Genomic DNA, 23196 nt, shown 5'->3' with positions numbered 1-23196 from the left:
TCCGCCAACCGTAGAGCCGACCGAGGCAGAGCCTCTCGTCAACTTTAACCCGGCTCAGCTGATCGTTTGCCGCGCCGCCGCCGTCAGATTCCAGAAGCAAAGAACAAGAAGGTGGGACGCTAGACATGGACGTGAATATCGCTCCTCTCCGCGCCTGGGACGATTTCTTCCCAGGCTCTGACCGCTTTGCCCGGCCGGACTTCAGGGACATTTCCAAATGGAACAACCGTGTGGTGAGCAACCTGCTCTATTACCAGACCAACTACCTAGTGGTGGCTGCCATGATGATTTCCGTTGTGGGGTAAGTGGGGTTCCCCTCCCGGACACTGATCGCGGGCAGCACGGAGGGGGCTCTGGGTGCAAGATCCCGGGATGAGGAAACGCTCTCCGCGCAGGTCTCCTGCCCTGATAACTGCAGGCGGGCAAACCCGTGGAAACTTGTTCGCAGGGCGAGGCCGCAGCAATCAGGGGTCCTTTTTCTTTTCCGCGCCTCGGGCTGAAGCGTGAAAGGAGTCCTAGGGGGTGCGGAAATACTGCCAACCTCTAGCAAGAAAAAAATGACTTTTTTTTTTTTTTCTTCCTCCTTCCCGATTACTCTTTTGCTGTGGTTGCTATTTGTTGCTCCCCTGTCTCTTAAAAATAAGAAGAAAGAGGAAAGTGGTGTAACCTTACCCTGCAGCTGGCTGGGGCGGACGCCGTCCTGGAAGGTTTGGGGCCCCGGGGTGTGGATCCGAACTTGCCTTCTGGGGTGTTAGTGTAAAAAGGACATCAGAGAAGCGATGCTCTTTATGGGTTTCTCGGCCTGGCGCCTGCCACATTGTACGAGAAAGCTGAGCTTGGGAGCAAAAGGGTGGGTGTAGCCTGGTGGCGCATCTCCCAGTATGGGGCGAAGTCTGCCGTGTAGAAACGGCGTCCCTTTTGCTCTTTTTTTTTCTTCCAGGACTTGCCAGAGATGGTCACTTTATCTTCGCACCCGGTCTTAAAATTAAGTGTCCTGTGTTATATACGATTTCACCCAACACCTGCTCTTCTAGAAACCACTTTTTCTTGTAGGTCATCCTTTAAGTAATGCTTCAGTCATTTTTGCAAGATGCTATGCTATGCTATGCTAAGTCACTTCAGTCGTGTCTGACTCCTAGCGACCCCATGGACGGCAGCCCACTAGGCTCCTCTGTCCCTGGGATTCTCCAGGCAAGAACACTGGAGTGGGTTGCCATTTCCTTCTCCAATGCATGAAAGTGAAAAGAGAAAGTGAAGTCGCTCAGTCGTGTCCGACTCCTAGCGACTCCTAGCGACCCCATGGACGGCAGCCTACCAGGCTCCTCCATCCATGGGATTTTCCAGGCAAGAGTACTGGAGTGGGGTGCCATTGCCTTCTCCGTTTTGCAAGATGGGGTGGTGCTATTCTACATCTTGCTGATCCTATGCATCTTTAAAGAAAAAGCCACCCTCAGACTTTATAAAGGAATTCACTTGTCATTAAAGAAGTGGCTGACATTTCTGTTTGAACTTGAACACAGGGAAAAAGAAAGCTGGCCTGGGAGAAAGGAAAAATCTAAACTTGGAAGGTGTGGGGAAGGATGAATAGTGTGGTTCCTGAAGTTGGTTTACTGTTCTTTGGCTTATTTATTGAGTCACTTCTCTGTACCAAGCTCAGGCACACCAAGATCCATCACACATGAATCTTGGCCAAAGAGCATGCGACAGTTGTTGAGAAGCTGTAGGACCTGATACCCAGCTCAGGGGAGAGAAAAGGAGTCCATAATTTCTGGTTGTGGTTCAGGCTGTTTGCCCCTTTGCAGAAAAGGACTCTCGTTGGTGGGGTTCTGTAGACAATTACTCAGATCCTCATGATGTGTTGCTTAAGGAACTCAGAACAGCTTGGTGTGAGGAGGGCACTGGGATCTGAACACTCTGCCAAGTTAAAATTAGTTGGAGTGGGACAGGCCTGGATCAGCTGCCTTCTAACCCTTCCCCTAGCTTCATGCTTAATGCGTATTTCCCAGAGCAATAAAAAAAAGTCTTTAAAAAAATCACAGGTAAATAGGATTACATCTCTTGTTTTGTTTTCTTTTTCTTTTCCCTTGTAAAGGCATCTTATCTAATGATCTAGCTAGGGTTGTTGTTTTTTTTGTTTTTTAGGTACCCCCCCCAAAGGCTTAGATATTGGGCAAGATTTGACACAGATGAATCAAATGTACAGAAAACAAAACAAAAAACTTGCTTTTCAAAAAGATATACTGCCCAGATGGACAGAAGCTGCAGTAGCCTTGCTACCTTGATGGCATTCATTTTTCACTATGAATGCCAGGGGCAGCCGCTGACTAAATATAGCTCCTTCATTGTGAAGTCTTAGCCCACTAACTCAGGCAGTTTGGGATGTTGGCCCTTCCCATTTCCCTTTTCAAGCAGGAGCTGTAGATTGGCAGTCAAAGTGCAAAGTAGCTATTTCATTGTTTATTATCCTTATCTTTAAAAACTTACAAAAGGTACAGGCTAGTCAGTTGTTTTGAAGATGGTATGTCAAGTGTGGGATTTCCTTTGTACCCCAGTAAAATCTTTTGTGACATCTTCAACTGTTTTCTATGCATCTGCAAACACACAGCCTATAGTTCTTTCCAGATTGCTCATTTCTTTCTTCATAATTTAATTATAATAAAAGCTAACATTTATTGAGTGCTGCATGTGCCAGATACTTTGCCACATAATGCAGCCCAATGAGATGAGATATTATTACTAAACCTGAGGCTCAGAGAGATTACATGACCAGCCCAAAGTCACAATCCCAGGCTTGTGCTCTTATCTACTATTCCACCTTCCTCTGAGTCATGAGGTTAGAGTGTCTTAAAGCTGGAAAATAACAAATATCTTCAGGGTCAGGGAGCTTAGCTGACTCCGGAATGTGTTTCTCATTCTAAAGAGAAATTTTCTCTTTTGTGACGTCAGTAGATGGGAGGGTCAGAACAGTACTGGAGGCTGTTCACCTGGATCCTTTACCTGTATCTGATGGTTTCTCATCACATCTTGGTATAGTGTGTGTGTGTGAAGATATGGCTGGGGTGTTTCCTGGGGAAAGGATTGTGTTTGAAGGGTCTTCTTCAGTGGTGCTGCCCGCTGATGCATGGGAGAGGCCATCAGGTCATTGTTGGAGGGCTTCAGCCTCAACTCTGAATGTTCCTATGTTGAAAACTGGCCTGCGTGAGGAAAGAGTGAAGCTACTCTTGAACATTGCAGAAATGGAGGGGGCGAACAAAGTGGATATCATCTAGCTCCAAAACGACTGAAGGGGCTGCCCAGACTGAGATGGAGATTCAGAGGCTTAAGATAGAGACAGATCTGTGAGTGAGGGCCTGATCAGGCATGGCCTGGTAATTCATGATTAGAAAAGTTTGGTCTTCATCCTAATAGCATGGTTTCCCAGGCATATGACTTCCATTCATATATGGAATCTGTTCTGCCTTTCAGATTAAGTCTGAACAGACCTACTTAAGCTAATTAAGTCTTAGCTAGCAGACCTGGTGGGGGCAATTGCCATATCGTCTGTCTCTTCACATAGTAGACAATAGTAGTTAAGAATTTAGGCACTAGCGCCTGGTTAAGTCGGAGAAGGCAATGGCACCCCACTCCAGTACTTTTGCCTGGAAAATCCCATGGACGGAGGAGCCTGGTAGGCTGCAGTCCATGGGGTCGCTACAGTCGGACACGACTGAATGACTTCACTTGCTCTTTTCACTTTCGTGCATTGGAGAAGGAAATGGCAACCCACTCCAGTGTTCTTGCCTGGAGAATCCCAGGGACGGGGAAGCCTGGTGGGCTGCCGTCTATGGGGTCGCACAGAGTTGGACACGACTGAAGCGACTTAGCAGCAGCAGCCTGGTTAAGTCAATTTTGAATCCCAACTACCAGTCACTAGCCATGTGACCTTGGGTAGGTCACTTGAAACACCCTTTGCCTCAGTTTCCTCAGCTGTAAAATGAGACTATTCCCGGAACCTGTGTTATGGGGCTTTTGTGAGGATTATCTGAGTTAATATAGGCAAGTTTCTTAATACAGTGTCTGGCCCCTACTGTTTGCTCCAAGAAATTTATTTTGGAGTTTTATTATTATTTTTATCTCTGTTAGTGTTATCATAGACTAACAGAGAAACACAGGCACCATCATTACCCCAGCAGCTCCATCGACCCAAACACCAGTCCCCAACTTACTCACCTACCCCTGCTTCTCCTACAGGACTCGGTTTTGGTACCATCTCTTTGAGGAGACAGTCTCCCTTCTCCCTCCCTCCCCACTTTTGTGTCTATATTTTGCCTGGTACTTACCCCACAAGTTTTAGGTTGTCTGTTCACTTGTCATCACTCTGTGCTCTTGACACCTTGAGGCCAGAGACTGGGTTTTGTTTGTGAGGCGGGTTTTCTTGTTGTTGTGCTTAACATTATTTTTATTCTCTGGATCCCTGAGGCCAAGAATATAGCAGATGCTTAGCTGATGAGTGAAAAGCATAAATAAATGAACATAAGGTTTCAACATGAGGGTGGGGGCAACTTTTAACCTACTTAATGGAATAAATTATTTCGAAGCACACAGCAACAGCCAGCACGTAACAGCAACATGCTCCTGGAGTGAGACTAACGGGGGGTGTTGCTGAAAGTGCTCACTGCGTATTGGTTAGGATTGCTATGGTGTAAAAATTCAATTTTACAAAGTTTAAAAATCAGACTCTTGATTACTTCATATTGCCCTTGCAAATGCAGTGAAATGCCCTTCTGTAATGTTTCTCCATCTGGGTGCTACTGACATTTTGGACGGTAGAATACTTTGTTGTAGGGGACTGTCCTGTGTATTGTAGGTTGCTTAGCACCATCTTTGCTCTCTGCTATGTGCATATTGATACATTAGTTTGTACTTGTTTTATTCATAAAACGTAATTTGCAATAAAAGAAAAAAGTGCCTTCCCCTTCAGCTGTGACAATCAAAAATGTCTCCAGACATTGCCAAATGTCCCCTTGGGATCCAAATCACCCCAATTGAGAACCACTGCTCTCTTGCCAAGAAAAATATGATGATTCTTCAACATCATCTTTACTAAATGCAAGTTGCTTTATCTTTGTTGCTATTGTTTAGTCACTCAGTCATGTCCAACTCTTTGTGACCCCGTGGGCTATAGCCCACTAGGCTCCTCTGGCCATGGGTTTTCCCAGGCAAGAAAACTGGAGTAGGTTGCCATTTCCTTCTCCAGGGGATCTTCCCAGTAACCTAGGGGTCAAACCCATATCTCCTGCATTGGCAGGCAGATTCTTTACCACTGAGCCACCTGGAAAGCAAGTTGCCTTATAATAAATTACAAAAACAGAGTTTCACAAGGACAGAACAGAGCAGTTTGACATTAGGTCCTGGCTCCTGACTTTTCAAACATTAGATTTGGCTTGGATTTTAAGCTTTATTCAGCTTTGATCATTAGCTTTAATTTATTGTATTTGTTATGTGATCATTCTTTTTCTGCTTTGCCTAGAAGACTCTACTGGTTCCACAGACTCAGTCTTATTTTTTGATAGACTTATGGCATTTACTTTTATCCACTTTCTGTTCAAAAGTCCACTTGCCCTGGAGTTTTTCTGCTATAGAATAGGAATCAAATGACTTCATTAATATAAAACACACTGCTGCTGCTGCTGCTAAGTCGCTTCAGTCATGTCCAACTCTGTGCGACCCCATAGACAGCAGCCTACCAGGCTCCCCCGGTCCCTGGGATGCTAGGGCCTAGCAAATGATAACACTCAAATGTTAACTGCTATTATTCTATGAAATCCTAGATTACAGACATGTTTAGAAGTCTCCCAACTTGTGTATTCTCTTGAGCAGAAGTATTAGATGATTACTGTAGAAATTTTCATTTTTATTTTTATTTATAAAAATTTATTTTTTAATTGAAGGATAATTGCTTTACAGAATTTTGTTGTTTTCTGTCAAACCTCAACATGAATCAGCCATAGGTATACATATATTCCTTCCCTTTTGAACATCCCTCTCATCTCCCTCCCCGTCCCACTCTTCTAGGTTGATAGTTACCCTTTAGTAATTGCAACTTCTGTTACTTAGAAAACTTTGCTTCCTTGAAGAGCTGAGTTTCCTTTTGAAATGCAGGCATCACTCCAGAAGAGATCAAATGAGTTAAAGAAGCATGAATAACAAGCTGAGGAATGCGTGTTCTGTTGCACATGACTTTGCATCATTTAAAACAAGAAAGAAACAATGTCTAAGATAGAAAAGGACATGACTTAACCTTCTCCATCCTTCACAGGAGACATCTCAGCACTGGATATTCTTTTTCTGTTGACTATAGCAATAGATGTCTCTCTCTGTTTTCAAAGTGAAAAGCAAAGGCATAACCTAATTGCATGTGCAATTTAAGTACCAAGTATATGATACAGTCTAGTTGTAGACAGGCATCCATGTGCTTAAAAGAACGCCAAAAGATTTGCTAGAGAAATCTGTCCAAACTGTGGACCATGCAATTGCAGTATTTTTTTTTTTTTACCCTGGGAGGCTGTTAGAAATGCAGAATCTCAGGGTCCATCCCAGACCTATTGGGTCAGAATCTATGTTTTAACACAACTCTTAGATGAGTCCTAGGTGCATTACAATTAAAAAAAAACACTGATCTGATCTGGTTTAAAGGAAAGAGTAAGAAAATATAAATAAATCAACCTATAAGCCCAGATGTTACCTTTGGAGATTCTTGGTGTATAGTTCTTGGCTAGGTTCAGGCATCTGTGTTTTTTTTTATTTCAATGCCCCAAGTAATTCTGATATGTCTCCTAAGTTGAAACTGAGAAGTATTGATCCCTACTATATTACAAATATGTTCTAATTTTCCTTGTTATGGCTTGTTAGATATCATTTCAGTTCAGTTGCTCTGTCATGTCCAACTCTTTGCGACCCCATGGGCTGCAGCATGCCAGGCCTCCCTGTCCCCCACCGTCTCTTGGAGCCTGCTCAAACTCATGTCCATCGAGTTGGTGATGCCATCCAACCATCTCATCCTCTGTTGTCCCCTTCTCATGCCTTCAATCTTTCCCAGCATCAGGGTCTTTTCAAATGAGTCAGCTCTTCACATCAGATGGCCACAGTATTGGAGCTTCAGTTTCAGCATCAGTCCTTCCAATGAACATTCAGGACTGATTTCCTTTAGGATGGACTGGTTGGATCTCCTTGCAATCCAAGGGACTCTCAAGAGTCTTCTCCAACACCATAGTTCAAAAGCATAAATTCGTACCCATCATTTAAAAATGGACATTTAATTTCTAAATACTTGGACTGGTTGGATCTCCTTGCAATCCAAGGGACTCTCAAGAGTCTTCTCCAACACCATAGTTCAAAAGCATCAATTCTTACCCATCATTTAAAAATGGACATTTAATTTCTAAATACTTGGAGGTTTTAAAGTATCTTTGATATTACTTTCTCATTTAAATGCTTTCTTCTCTGCAATCACCCTCTGTGTTTTTTTCAGTCTTCTAACTTTGAGGCTTTCAATGGCCAAGTCAAAGATCTCTGTTGGTAAATGTCACATTGAACTTGAAAATATGTGCTGCTGCGGAACTATTTTTAAAACATCTTTTGATATTGATTTCTAACATAATCCCACTGTGATAAGAGAACAGACTCTATATGATTTCAGTACCTTTAGGCCATGAAATGTTTGCACCTTGTTTTATATCCCTGGATATGTTCCAGTGTCTCCTAGTTTATAGTCTAAGGGAACTTGAAGAGAATTTGTATCCTAACATTGTGTGAAAATTATATAAATCTTAATTATGTTGAATTGGTTCATGGTGCTTTTCAGGTCTTGTGTATCCTTCTACTTCTCTGTATATTCATTCTATTCACTCTTGAGAGTTTGATATTAAAATTTCAATTAAAAATCTTAATTTAGCTACTTATATAGTCGGACCATATATAACTTTGTTCTATATTTTCCAAGTTTCCTGTACATGTTATCATATTCTCATAATTTAAAAACTAAAAAAAAAAAAGAGAGAGAGAATAAAAGAAAGATAGCTAAAAAAAATACTGATCCCATCAAACCCCACAGCTTTCATAGATGTAAAGGTCACGAGGCTAATTTGAACCAAAGCTGCTAATAGAAGCTTGGTTTATTAGTATAATTGAAATACTTTGTCCATTAAGCCATTGCATATATTCTAAAGCCCCTTATTAACCAAATTCAACAGCATGCCTGACTCACAACATTTGTATTATCATGCCTATCTCCCTCTCACAAATACTCCCTGCCATTAGAACACATATTTTCTGATGTGGCCTCAGAAGTACTAACCGCACACAGATTCTGTGAATATGTACATGCCTCTGCTGTGTCTCCAGCCAGAAAGGCACCTTTATTCTTAATGATGTACATTAGTGCTTCTCTTTTAAGGCAACATAATGTAGCTGGTGAGTGAATCAGCTCATATTTTGTTAGCTGAAGTACTTCATCCCTGTATGGTCTATGGAGGTGTTACCACTGGGCAGAAACTAGAGTTACCACTTTTTGCTTTCAGTTGCTTGGGATGGTAAGGAGTTTTTGGAAGGCTGGTATCTATCTGAAAAGACTAAACTGTAATCTTTTTCAAAATGAGCGTGGTCTCATTATATGTTGTAGGCTGGTAGCTACCAACAACTGGTTTTAAGAAATGGGCAGATTGTTCATACCTTTTAAGTTTCTAGTTGGTAAAGGAAGAGGAGAATCAGAGCGTCCTTGGATGGGGAGGAATGTATTAAAACCTTTGCAGATAGAATTAATTGCAATCTGTTTATGCTGAACTTAATGGAAATGTTTCCTGAAATTTTTCAGCTTCAAAGCCAGTTCTGCATTTCTCTCACTTGTGTTGCTTCCTTTATTCATCCCACTAAGAGAATGAATCCCTTACCAACATCTCAGGTGTTACGCTAGGAGATACAGTGGAGAATTAGACAGCTGTGGTTCCTGCCCTTAAAACTTTTAGTCAAGAGAGGCACCAAGATGATGCTGAAAACATAATAATCAATTTTTATACGAGTATAGCAAGCATACAGAAACATACGCATATATAAACACACATTGTTTTCAACCTGACTTAACCTGATCTCCCCTGTACATTAATGATTCCAAATTGCAAAACTCGCAGGTGTCAAAAAGTGGGAGAGGCACTGAGTATGTGGATGGAGAAAGGATTATTAAGTGGAACCATGCTCACTTGCAGCTCAGATGCTTTCTACTCAGTTGGACAGATATTTATTGAGCACCTGCTACATCCCAGATACTGTGGATGCCTCGATGATACCCGTGGGAGTACAAGTCCACCCAGCCTTCCCCAGTCCTCCCAGAACTCATCTCTTCCTGCCCTCCCACACGCTTTTATTTGCACTTGAGGCACTGCACTTGGCATGCTGGCCCATGTCTTTCCCTGGCAGGGCATGTGTTTCTTCTAAATGTAGAACTTGAAGAGGTCTGTCAACACTCAGTAAAATTTTAATCTGAAAATTCCTCATCAAATAAGAATTCATTAGATCATCTTCTCTGACACTACGTATGTAACCTTGTTTTTCTCAACATCTCCCCATATACCCTTAAAAAAAAAAAATCCCCTACTGCTGCCAGACTGGTGTTAGTAGTTTCTATCTCCTTTCCCTGTGTAAGGATTTACAATGATTCTGGGTAAATGTGCAAATAAATAAATGGATTTGGGGTTCTTTTTGATCTCTTTCGAAGAGGGCAAAAGCTCTCAGTCAGCTTACTAGGGGCAGAGAGCTCTGTACAGGAAATGCAGTTCTAAAAGGTGAACTGGACATCTACCAAATTGAGCAGTGCCATTAGACTTTTTTATTTTTGATTTGGATAAATGAATGACTCAGCTTCAGAATATTTAGAACATCCATCCTGTCTCTTGTAGTGAGCTTGGCTTCTTGTTTCAGGAAACACTTTTGTGTCTGTGATCTTAAGCAAAACCTGTAGGCTATCTTTCAGTTCTGGGAACATTTACCCATATAAATAGATAGGATTTCCTGGTCTTTTCTCCCAGGGAGCATTCACAAAATGGAGACACTTGAAAGGCAGAAAGCCTATCCCAAGTGGAAGACTGAGGCTCTGGCTTATGCTTTTATGAATCCCCCTTGTATCCCATCAGTGAAATCCTCCTTGTCTCCAGGAAATACAAAGGAATGCAGAAATTGGGGTTGAAAGTGAATGTGTTAGTCTCTTGTGTCCTACTCTTTGCGACCCCACAGACTGTAGCCCACCAGTCTCCTCTGTCCGTGAAATTCTCCAGGCAAGAATACTGGAGTGGGTTGCCATTTCCTTCTCCAGGGTTAGTGGAAGATAAATAGAGAAGGATTTGCTTGTAGGAGGGGAGTTTATGTGTCACCAGACTCATTAGCATTTGTCCAAACAACTGTCTTCTCTCCACAGCGCTGTAAGAACTTGCCATGTGACAACAATTTAGTTACCTCAACTAAAAGCATTCAGAAAGAACAGTTTTTAAACAAATATCTTTCCACTTGAATTCTAAAGCATTATTATGAGATTAACCATGAGTTCCTAATTGTTGAAAGCAGTGATCAGTATACATGAAGTTCATTACATCATTCTCTTTACCTTTAGAATTTGCCATAATAAAAGTTTAAAAAGGATTTTCTGGGACTTCCCTGGTGATCCAGTGGCTAGGGTTCTGTGCTCCCAAGGTGGGGATCCCAGGTTTGATCCCTGTTGAGGAACTGGATCCCACAAGCTACAACTAAGAGTTTGCATGCTGCCACATGGCACAGCTACATAAATAAAGATTTTTAAAAGGATCTGCTGCAGTCTAATCCCTTGTATAGTGACTATTTGAAGCTTCACGGCTATGGGAGGTGAGACTTATAGCTTCTAACTTAGGTTCAAGCTGTTGTTTAATACAAACAAAACAAGCAATGAGCTTGATAAACACAGAAGAAAACCCAGAGGTTCCCAAAGTATATCTTACAATGGATACTTTTAACAAGCCAACTGTTGCCAAGACAGTGGATCATCAGGATGTGTTTAGTTTGATGATACCAATACACACAGTGTAACAAATATTCAGTACACAGCGAGTATGCAATAAATATTGTGGGCTGATTCAGTCGATTAGGAGAATCTCAAGGTTAGGTTACTTTGACCTTTCTGTGACAAAAGAGACCAAACTCTGCCCATGTTAACTACCTGTGATCAAGAGATACAGGAGACACTGATCACGTTTACTCAAAACTGATTTGTGCATTTAATACATTTATACCTTATAATCAAAGATAGTTCTTGCCAGGAAGAAAGCCCTGTGGGAAACCAAAGTAACCCCAGAAGATGGTTGGGGTTATCTGTGGAATCCGAGAGCAAGGGGGCCTACGTAGGCAGGTCTATAGGAGGATGGATCTCCCTCTGTCCTACCTGCCCTCCTCCTGGCCCCCAGCCAGCACTAGAGACAGAACTTAGAAAAGAGTCTTCCTTGCAGCAAGCCCAAGGGTCCTGTGATCTCATCTGATCTTTTCTTATATCACATAGGAGTTTTTCCTACTTCTAGTTTTTCATTTGTTCCTTTCATCACAGCTCTGTGAAGGTACAAAAGCAGGGACTATATTTACAGTAATGTTTAGTGTACAGTGAGGAATAAGAGCAATTTGTTCAAGATAAATCTCACGTCACTTATTTCATGACGATACAAAGTTGCTGAGCTTACTTTAAATAATAGGAAAATGTGCTAGACTTACTTTTTTTTTTCTTTCTTTCAACAAACATTTATCAAATTCCTGCTCTGTGCCAAGTGTCATGCCAAGTGCTGGGGAGAAAATATCACGGTCCCTGCCTTCATAGTGCTTAATCTCTAGTGGGAGACAGAGACATTCATAAGATACTCATTCAAGTAAGTATCAAATTGCCACTGAATTTATGGCAACTCACTCCAGTATTCTCTCCTGGAGAATCCTGTGGAGAGAGTGCCTGGCAGGCTACAGTCCACAGGGTCACAAAGAGTCGGACATGACTGAAGTGACTGAGCACACACAGTTATGTATCACCTTAGGGGTTGTGAAGAAGAGGCAGATGGTGCTAGGATGTGTTCAAAAGACTAGGGAAAAGCTGATTAAGCTGAGATTTGAAGGAGATAGGAATCGGGCAGAAAGAATGGTTTGTGCTCAGGCTTGGGATTGACCAGGGGTTGAGTGGGCTCTAGAGACAGACAGAAACCCCAGTGGATGGTGCGGAAAATCAGGAGGCAGTGGTGTGAGAAAGCTGACAGGCAGAGATGCTATAGCCCTTAGGCATCCCTCATACTGATGACTGAAATGGTCTGTTCCTCCTGCGGAGGCAGTGTAAGGCAAAGCACAGGTTTGGCAGGTGAAGCGTGGCCTGAATTTCAGGCTCCTGTTTCCCACCTCAGCTCAGCACCCTTGTCCCAGATACCAGCTACGCAACGGTACGCAGTGGCCCTGGCTGCAGAGGCAGGCAGGGGCCGAGCCTGCAGGGCCATGTAGAGTGTGGAAAGAATCCTGTTTTTATCCTAAGAGCACTAGGAAGCAAGAAAATGGATGGGTGGATTCATATTTGCAGTGACTCCTCTGGTTGTTTCAGAACCTCAGAAAAATATCACCAATTTAGAGAAGTGCACTGTGAGTAAATGGTTCCCCCGCTTTCTTAGTGAGTCAGGCTTCCTCAGGAACCAAACTACAAAAATAGCTTTTTGGGGGTTAGAAAATTGGAACGCAGTGCAAAGCTGCTTCTGTTGCTCAGAAAATATTTCACTGCCTCTTTGGTTCTTGTTGGCATTACAGCGTGGCAGGCATTAACAAATGTGCACTTTGAGTCAATCTGAAGATCTCTGAATAAACTTTTATCACCAGCACTGCAGTTGGGAGCCTCAGGACAAATTTATTAACTTACCTGTTTCTTACCTTAATTCTGTGTAGAAAATTCCATGGACAGAGGCTACAGTCCATGAGGTTGCAAAGAGTCGGACATGACCGAGCAACTAATGCTTTCTGTGTAGAATGAGATGTGTTTTCAAGATCCATGCTAGATCTAAAATTCTGCAGTTGGCCAAGAGTTTTATTTTTCTTTTAGCAACTTGTGTTGAAACTACAGCCATAGTTAACTGAGTCACGATGGTAAGTTTAGGACCTGCGTCCACACCCGCTCATAACTACCTTCCTTTAGAGACAAATGAAAATGTTGAGGGATTTCCTAGAATGACCTTTAGTTGCTTTCCCCAAACTAGAAGAAAAGGGTTCTAAAAGGTTGAGGGGGGAAATCCCTGGAGCTGGTTAACAACACACAATGGGTTATATTATGAATTGTGTCAACTGGCACTGTTTTTCCTACTCCTGGATGCCTCTAAATATGTTTATTCACTGCCCTGGGTCTCAGCTTATTCATCCGTGTAATGGGATTGCACTTATTCCTCTTTGAAGAGTCAGCTACAGGGTTCTGTGATGGGATTCTAAGCCTTTTTACAACTGTTAGTGATTCCACTAGAATTTTTAACTATGACATTTATCTGTCATATTGATATTGTCATTTATCTTCTTACTGAGTAGAATACATATGCATGTGTTAAGTTGCTTTGGCTGTGTCTGACTCTTTGTGACCCCATGGACCGTAACCCGCCAGGCTCCTCTGTCCACTGGATTCTCCAGGCAAGAATACTGGAGTGGGTTGCCATGCCCTCCTCCAAGGGATCTTCCCAACCCAGGGATCAAACCTGGGTCTCCTGCATTGGCAGGCAGGTTCTTTACCTCTAGCACCACCTGGGAAGCCCAGGACACATATATATGTAGGTATATATTTTCAACTCACACTAGAAAAACATATTTAATGTTTTTTATTTGTAAAGGAAAGTCCTGTTTTCACCAAAGACAGAAAATCATGATCTCTCCATCTCTCCTTCAGTCTCTCTCTTCTCTCCCTCCTCTCTTCCTTCCCCTCTCTCCTTTGCTTCCATCTAGCTTCCAGCCTTCCTTCCTCTTTCTCATTCATGGACCTCCAAAATGAAATAGCACCTATCAAATCCAACAGCAATTGTCCACGTGAAAGCTAGGTGGCATATTTATGAAAGTTTTATCCTAATGGTCCTTGGGCTTTATGGTGATTTATGTCACTAAGAACCCAAACTGTTGAGTAAAAACTTTACTCATTTCAAACAAGAACTGGTTTCCAAAACTCCTGCACTAACTAGAAAATGAATTTACTCTCTGGAGGATGATCTGTGTATTTTATTTTGCTCCAAGTACAGGGAGGTGCCAGGGCAGTGGGAGTGCTGTGCATTTTCCCATTTCTTAGAATGGAATTGCGCTTAAGCAGAATAAAGAAGAAAATCATTTCTGCTCCAAGTAACTTTGTTCATTTTTTCCAGCTTGTAACTTTGGTTTCTAATTATAGATCACAGCTTGGGCATTGGGTAAGCCAAAACCAGTCCTATAGGACTCTCTGCTCTGTTCTCTCTTCTTGAACATGAGCAACAGGAGCAGGTGAAAAGCACATTTGGAATTGCTTGAGTCAGCTTAGATTTTTCATTGTTCTTTGTCCTGGGCTTGATTTAGCCTTTCAGCCTAGAGGTCTACCTCACTTGTACCGAGAAACATAGAAAAAACTTGGCATGCATTTTATTATATGCTCTGCCTTGTGAATTATTATTTTAATAGATATTCTAGGAAGAACTGAGATGGAGGCCTTTGACATTTTCCACCAACCAACCATCTCCCAGGCCTCCCAGCTGGCGCTAGTGGTAAAGAACTTGCCTGCCAATGCAGGAGACATAGGTTCAATTCCTGGGTCAGGAACATACCCTGGAGGAGGCACTGACAACTCATTCCAGTATTCTTGTCTGGAGAGAATCTCATGGACAGAAGAGCCTAGTGGACTAAGGTCCACAGGGTTGCGGAGAGTTGGACATGACTGAAGTGACTAGCACACATATACATAGACTCATCAGCATGCAACCATCTCCTATTTGGAGCTTATACAAAGGAGTTTCCTAAACTTGAAAATTCTGCTCTAGTTCTTTGAGTTAATATTGATTTGGTCAACATCAAGTTTATGTAAAAGGGTTTGTCTCTTTCAGGCAACTTTCTCCCATTGCTTTTATTTTTAAATATCAATTATTTTATCTTCAAGTAATATATGACTATTGAAAAAATATGAAAATAGAAATAAGCAAATGGGAATATACTACCCATGATCCTATTACCCAGTAAAACTGCTAGAGTCTTTTAAATTTCTCTCATAATGGTTTTGGTGCTAGAAATGAAATGTGTTAGTCTGTGAGAGTTTCTAAGCCTCTCCACCCAGTCTCCCCATCACCTGCAAAAGAAGATCTTGTTTTGGCCCTGAGCTAGATCTTTCCTATCCCAGACTTTGAAGGACAGTTTTGTCTTTACCAAACCAATTCTAGGGTCAAAGCTGGAGAGAAGGTATAACCCCAGATAGAATCGTGAAAAAGAAAAAAGGGCCAAGAGACCTAGGTAATGAAAACACTGAGGGAGAAAGAGGACACGCAAGCAAGCACATATACTGGATGTTGGGAAAGCTTCGGGAGTTGGGTGGGGTGGGGCGGATTAGTTGAAAGAGGATCTGGACAGTGAGCCGGAAACCGGAGTTTGAGTGGGAGAAGGCAGAGCTTGGCTGTGCTCATGAATTGAAATTGCATCAGCATCACTAGAGAGATGAAGCAAGGCAAGATTGTTGTAGGTGGCCTGCTCAAAGCCAGAGGTGTGGGGCTGGAGAGCCTGTGTGCATGCTTAGTCACTAAGTCGTGTCCAACTCTGTGTGACCCCATGGACTGTAGCCCCCGCCAGGCTCCTCGGTCCATGGGATTCTCCAGGCAAGAATACTGGAGGGGGTGGCCATGCCCTCCTCCAGGGGATCTTCCCAACCCAGGGATTAAACTGAGGTCTCCTGCACTGCAAGCAGATTTTTTACCATCTGAGCCACCAGGGAGGCCGGGGCTGGGGAGCAGTTACTTTTATATCTTTACATTTTATGTTTTGTATGTTCACTTTATTTCTGATCATAAAATAAGGTACTGATTGTAGAAGTTTCTACTTCTGAGTTATATAACATAGATTCTAAATCCACCTACCAGAGAGAACTGTTGCTTTTACCTAAGCAATTATGATTGCCTTCCCACATGATAAAGCATACTTTGACTTTTTGAAAATAATTATATGTGTCACCATTTAGTACATTGTTGGCCATATACATTGTTTCTAAAAGTTATAAATCATAAATATCACTCGTGAATACTGTTACAATTCAGTCTTTGCATTTTTATTAATTTCTTTACATTATCTATTCTGAAGAGATTTTTGCCTGGAAGGGTATAAGTATTTGCAAGAGTTCTGAATGAAATAAGCAACTTATTATTATAGAGTTTAATTTAAAACTACATGCTACTACTTTGACCACTGTTTAGCTCCATGCATTTTAGTAGAAATTAACTTTTTCAAAGGAGTTTGACATTAATTATGTCCCTGCTTTCACCCCTTAAGATATGCAATACTTTCACTCCTATTTGAAACTATTTAAATATTAAATAGTACAATAAGTTTTCTGTTTCAGGGGGCAGAATCAGAGCGAAAAATTTCAAGGGATTTTTTAAAGAGGAATCTTATCCTAAATATAAATCCCAATATGAAATGACTTCATCTGTTCTGTTTCAGAGAAAGTCAGTTCTTGGCATCACCTTTCATTATCCTGTCTTCCAAATCAGTGATGCTGATAACACACTGACCCCTCCTTGTTCTTCCCAAGCAACATGCTCATTAGCCTCTTAGGAGGGTAAAAAGTTAGTAAATCATCATACTTGCTGACCACAAATGTCTTTTAAGAATTTGGGGGGTGGGGGTGGGGGTGGGTGGGGCTACAATGCCCAGTCATTCTCACTTAAGAAGTACTTCATCTACATGTCCTCTTTATAAATGGCTTTCCCCCATTATTCACAGCAGTGTATCCTTTGGCTCATGTAACAATGAAACTGGAAGTTTTATGCCTGGAAATCTCAGTTGATAACCCATCTCCTAATGATACTCTGGGCCTTTGAAGGAATTAGAGTGGCCTATTTAACACCAAGAGTCATAAACCCAAATGCCTCCATGGGCCAGGCAGCTTATGTAAGAGACCAGGGCAAGGCAGCTGTTAGAAAAACAGTTGTTAATGGCAGCTCACTGGGGGCCTCTGTGTCAAAGATTCCGTAGATAGTGGTGGGGGCTGAGATTAAATGGAAAGCATTTATTCTACGTAAAGGAGAAGGCACTCTAGCCAGTGGCTCACGTGGGAAACTGGGCCTAGTTTTGTGAGATTTTCTTGTTTCCAGGAGAAGCAAGAAACCCAAAGGTTGATGCATTTAAACATGCACACACACATATTGGGATTCAAGTAGAAGTTTTTAAAATTATTGTACAGTCCAGACATAAGTGTAACTGCACACTGGCTTATGAAGCCCACTGTGTGACCTGAACTCCACATTCATCTAGCATGGCAGATTCTAGGAGGATTTAAATAAACCCTTGGAGCTCGGAAAATACAATCGTTATATACTAGAGCCCAGGATGTATGAAAGCTAAAGACAGCCCATCCACAAAGGGGCTCTAGTCTATTGAAATGCTGGGCCTCTAATGTGATGGGCTGTTCGGTAGGAGCACACTGCCTCCCTGTGAATTTTCCCTCCACCGTGCTCTAACCTCTGTTCCCAAGTTTCTTCCTTGGAGACGTGATTTAATACTATCGATCTCATCGGATATGAGGAGTAAATGAGACAACTTAGATGAAAGGCTTGGTAAGTAAGCTTTGTTGTTGCTCTTCCCCTCCCCGCTTCATTTCCCTCCTCCTGACCTGGGCGCCTCCTTTCTTCCATATTCCAGGTTCCTGAGCCCCTTCAACATGATCCTTGGAGGCATTGTGGTGGTGCTGGTGTTCACAGGCTTCGTGTGGGCAGCCCACAATAAAGACATCCTCCGTCGGATGAAGAAGCAGTACCCCACAGCGTTTGTCATGGTGGTCATGCTAGCCAGCTACTTCCTCATCTCCCTGTTCGGGGGAGTCATGGTCTTTGTGTTTGGTATCACATTTCCTTTGCTGTGTAAGTGAACCTGAGCCTTATATCATCAAGCAATGTCGATCCATTCATCCAGTGAGAATGTCCTAACCTGTTTCTGAGAGGTGCGTTGGCAGGTCTGCAAAACTATCAAGAGTTTTCTGCAACAGCAGATCAAGGCTGAATAGCCCATTAATGGCACAGATACGTACTGGGCACCCCCTCGGTGCCGCTCTTCTGGGGACACAACAGTAAACAAAACAAATTCGGATCCCAAGTCATACAGTAGTGGCATGGTCTGCACTGGAATCCAGATTTGTCTTAACCGTTCAGTGCCAGGCATCCCATGCTGACACAGAAATGAATGTTTACTTACTCAGAAGATTGTAATTAGTGTCGAAAGCGTTGTAAGTTGGCCCAGAGTATAGGTAACCATGGACTCCAATTCTAGTGATGAGAACGAGACATTTTCTAAAGTGTACGTGCACTGTTGACTGAGATTCCCAAGCACCTGAGGCCTGAAATAGAGAACAGACACAACTCCAGTCTCATCAATGGAAATCTAATTAGAATTATAGTGTACTCAGTGACAGGAACATCCCTTTAATCTTTAAAAGCATTTCATGTGCTGCCATTCCACTAAATAAAACAATTCCTTGTTTCGGGTTTGTTCGATTAAGCCCCCAGAATATTTATATGTGAATCCCACACCTTATTGGATAAAATAATTGAATCATTAAATTTAGACATTTTTGAAATACTCTTCAGGATTTCTTTATGTGCTAGAGACAGTATTTCAGTGATTCTGCCTGAGTATACAGTTTGTAAAAAACAGAGCAGTGTAATGAAACATATCGTAAGTTAAGAGTCAAGGGTCCAGGTTTCTATTCGTAGACCTGCTGGAAACCAGCCATGTGATCTGCACCAATTGTCTTATATGGGAAGAGCTGACTCACTGGAAAAGATCCTGATGCTGGGAAAGATTGAGGGCAGGAGGAGAAGGGGGCGACAGACAGTGAAATAATTGGATGGCATCATCAACTCAATGGACATGAGTTTGAGCAAACTCTGGGAAACAGTGAAGGACAGGGAAGCCTGGAGTGCTGGGGTCCATGGGGTCACAGAGTCAGACACTACTGAGTGACTGAACAACAACAATAATCCTATATGGGCTATAGCTCACTCATCCATAAAAGAAGGGAATTAGACAAGGTCAGTGATTCCCAAACTTTGATGACTGTGAGAATCATCCAGGATGATTTTAACATATATGTTTCTCAGCCACATCCCGTGGAGATCTTGATTCTTTGGCCCACAGGACTGTCCAAAGAACCTGTATTTTTAGAAAGCTCCTCAAATGTTTCTAGTGGTCACTCTTGATTAGGAGCCTCTGGAGAGAATGCACATGAGTGCTTCTCAAAATGAGGGCCCCAAATCACCCACATCAAAATCACCCACATCAAAATCACCCACATCAAAATCACCCACAGTGGTTACTGAAACATTACATTCCAGAACCCTACCTCGGTCTCAACAATCTCAACTCCAGGTGCTGGAGACTGGGAATCTGCCTATCTAACAGGCTTTCTCTCTGGTGATCTGTATGCACACAGAAGTTTGAAAAGTGCTGGTGTAGATTACCCAAGGTGTTGACTTAAATACAGATTCCTGAGCCCAGCCCTGTAAAGGTTCTAGAAGTTCAGGAGGCCCAGGAGATGGGCCAGAGAAAATCTGTTTCTTACAAACAAACTCAGGTAATTCTTAATGATCAGGTAAATTCTGTGAATACCAGATTACGTAAGGTCTGTAAACCCTTAGCATTTTATCCAGACATTCTATATCCAACACTGTGCAATAGCTTTTTATCCAGATATCTATACCCAACACTGTGCAAAACTGCCCATTAGGAGGCACCTTCTAAGAGGACTTCACTTGTGTGCCTCCTGCAGGAACAAAATACAGATAACCCCTGAGCTGAGCATAAGTTCTTTTCTGGAAAAGGTTAGCATTAAGTTCATTTTTAGGTAGGTTGAAATCACATCGATTCACTTTGAATTTCAGGGTATTTAAGTAGCATCTGAAAGGCAGTGATAACAATGTGTGAAGGGAAGAGCGTGGCTGCCAGATTATGGTCCTTCCTGCTGAATACGACATTCTCCTGCACACACAAAGAATACTGTAAAGTCCAAGGATCCATACAGGGACTTGGGTCCATTAGGCTGACAAAGAGCTTTATATAAAGTTTAAGGATCCACTGTGGGATGTGGAGAAGGAAATGGCAACCCACTCCAGTGTTCTTGCCTAGAGAATCCCAGGGACGGGGGAGCCTGGTGGGCTGCCGTCTTTGGGGTCGCACAGAGTCGGACATGACGTAGGGACTTAGCAGCAGCAGCTGGGATGTGGATCTGTTAGGGAAGCAGACTGGACTGTAGCTAATGGAGAAAGTTGTTACTTCAGTTGCGAAGCGGGGCGGGAGAATGGGTGCTTTGGTGCTAACCGTCACCTTTCACTTCCCTGTAGTGATGTTCATCCATGCGTCGCTGAGGCTCCGGAACCTCAAGAACAAACTGGAGAATAAAATGGAGGAAATTGGTCTGAAGAGGACACCCATGGGGATTGTCCTAGATGCCCTGGAGCAGCAGGAGGAAACCATCACCAAGTTTTCTGACTATATCAGTAAAATGAAGGAGTAAACGGAGCTGCCCTGGTGATAGGGTTGCAGCAGAAGTCGAGTTCGGTTTGCCCTTGTCCAGACCTACTTTTCCGTTTGTGTTTTTGAAATAGGAGGTGCACGAACCATTCAGCCACCCGTGGCACCGTGCACAGAGAGGCCTCCCTGTCCTCATCTCTGCTGTCACAGAGAAAAGGCCTCCGACTAAAAGAAACCACCCTCCTGTTATGCTCGACATCTCCAGTGTGTTTATGTAAACTGATTGGAAACGGATCACCCTTATTTCTTAAGGGGAATAAAAGAATCATGGAGTGTACAGCAACAGTATGGTTATTTTGTAGGAAACAGTTTGTAAAGTATCAAGGCAATGTGAATAAATGAAAAGACTATGAAAGGAGATGATGTTATCCTGTTTTAATCCCCCTCAGCATCCTCCTCTAAAAATATTCCTTCCTTAGGATTATAATATGTGGGGTATCAATTAGTTTAGCTTTTATTATTATTGTTTAAAATAAAAAATAATCTTGATCACTTTGCCTCCTGGTTGATGTGCAGTGGATAAAGCAGTTGTTTCTATTTTGTTTACAAACATAAAGCTGCTAGCTGCTTAGGAGAATATTTTATCAACTTTTTTGTAAATTTTTGAAATGCTATTAATGTTTTCATTAGAAGGCATTTGTTGCAAACTAATACCATCTTCTTTAAGGGGGTTACAGCTCTGTAGCCTGTATTATTCTTGACAAGCTTGTTAAAAAAAAATCAGAATAAAATGAGTTTCTATTGCATAGTTTTTGTTTTTATAATGACAAAGACATATCCAAGATAATGTTTCCCTTTTTTCTTCCCCTTTTTCTTCTTTTTATTCAGTTTTTAACTGCAACATTTAGAAGGTAAGAAATGAACACGCATTTTTATTAATTCCTTGGGGGTAGAAAGAGGACAGTAATAGCTGATCTTTTGAAATGTGAAAACCATCTCTAGATGACCAAGCAAACAGACGTTTAAAAATGGGAATGAAAATGATCATTGATTCTGCAGTTCACAGAACTTTTAGATGGCACTTGGCACCACTAGATGTTTTTATAGCCAGACATTAGAATTAATATAGCATGAGTTTATATTTTCTGTTACTTTCTTCTTTTTACTCCCAATGTATTTTGAAATAAGTAATATAACATGTTTTCCTTGCCAGCTGAGTGATTTCATAGATGAATAGAGAATATTTAGATTTCCCTAGCATGCAGACAGTTGGGGCAGTACTCATTGAAGAGACTCTTGTACATCCTAGAAGAGGAAGCAATGCATATGCCACTCCTGATTTTTCTTGCATTTTGATTTCTCACCCAACCTGCAGTCTTCATCTTCAGCACAGTGATATCACCGTGATTTCACACACATGGTCTAGAATTTGGACCCTTAGCTAAATATGAAGAATAAAATTTATCAAAGTTTTTTTTGGGGGGTGCAGGGTGAGACTATTCAGACTATTGTCTGTATTAAATGTCTGAGAAACTCAGTGACAACCCTATAAACGATGAGCCTATTTCTGTGCAGCAAAAAATACTCAGCTAGTTTTCAAATACTGTTAATAAAATTTTAATATTTATTAATCTCCAGTCAGAATAAAATTGAATCCTAATAGGATCCTTTTTTTAAACCTGACATGGGTTTATACATATTTTAGACCCATTTTCTACATGGTGAATTCTTCAGACTAAAATGCAATAAATGTGGAGAAGGTGATAACTTGAATGAAAAAAAAAAGCTATTATAATTATTAATGGTTGATTGTCACTTCTGGAAGGATTATAATAGAAAATTCTAGCATGGAAATGCTAAAATTAAATTTTTCAATTAAGATGTTTAGGGTGGGAGTGGGTGAATAGAAAAAAGCATGTGAATGACTTCACTTGTCTCTTGACAAAACCCATGTAACGAGGCAGTAAATTTGAATTTGGATCATCTTTTCTTTTTTGGACATCTAAGAGTAAAATTCCCTTTCAGCACTTTTAACGCTTTGTAAAATTTCTCGCTTATTTATTAATACTGTTGCTGTATAAGCAAACACATAGGAGTTTTCCAGAACTTCAACTACTAATATAAATTAAGCTTTTAAACATGTTCAGAGTGCTCTGTCCCATCAGAGTTTAGCTTCTTAAATACAGAATATGCTGGACACTTTAGAAGTTGTATTTATCGCAGCTCTTTTTAAACCATCTGGATCTGTATCCAAGGATGCTTTAAAGAAATAGCAAAGTAGGAGAAAACAAAACTCTCAGCCTTTGACTAGTCTAAATAAAATTAGTTACTTGATTGAAAACTATAACTTTAAATTCAGATACTTTTGTTTCCACTAAATTACCTTTAAAAAAAGGAAACATCATATTTCTTTCCCACGACTTCTCCTTCCAAATATTGTGTTGTTTGTTCTCATTAAGTCCATTCTCTCCTAGC

General features: G+C 41.6%; 1 protein-coding gene across 1 annotated transcript; it reads left to right on the top strand.

Annotated features, from left to right (window-relative positions):
• ARL6IP5 (ARF like GTPase 6 interacting protein 5) lies at positions 1 to 21527 on the top strand. Its single transcript, XM_019984485.2, has 3 exons — positions 1 to 301; positions 17899 to 18116; positions 20592 to 21527. The coding sequence occupies exons 1-3, from the start codon at positions 126 to 128 to the stop codon at positions 20762 to 20764; spliced, it is 567 nt and encodes a 188-aa protein (XP_019840044.1). The 5' UTR covers positions 1 to 125; the 3' UTR covers positions 20765 to 21527.
• The last annotated feature ends 1669 nt before the right edge of the window (positions 21528 to 23196 follow it).

This window comes from Bos indicus, chromosome 22, assembly GCF_029378745.1.
Source record: "Bos indicus isolate NIAB-ARS_2022 breed Sahiwal x Tharparkar chromosome 22, NIAB-ARS_B.indTharparkar_mat_pri_1.0, whole genome shotgun sequence".
Classification (NCBI taxonomy): Eukaryota; Metazoa; Chordata; class Mammalia; order Artiodactyla; family Bovidae; genus Bos; species Bos indicus.
The sequence above is the reverse complement of the archived record's forward strand: the minus strand, read 5'-3'. Positions and strand labels throughout refer to the sequence as shown.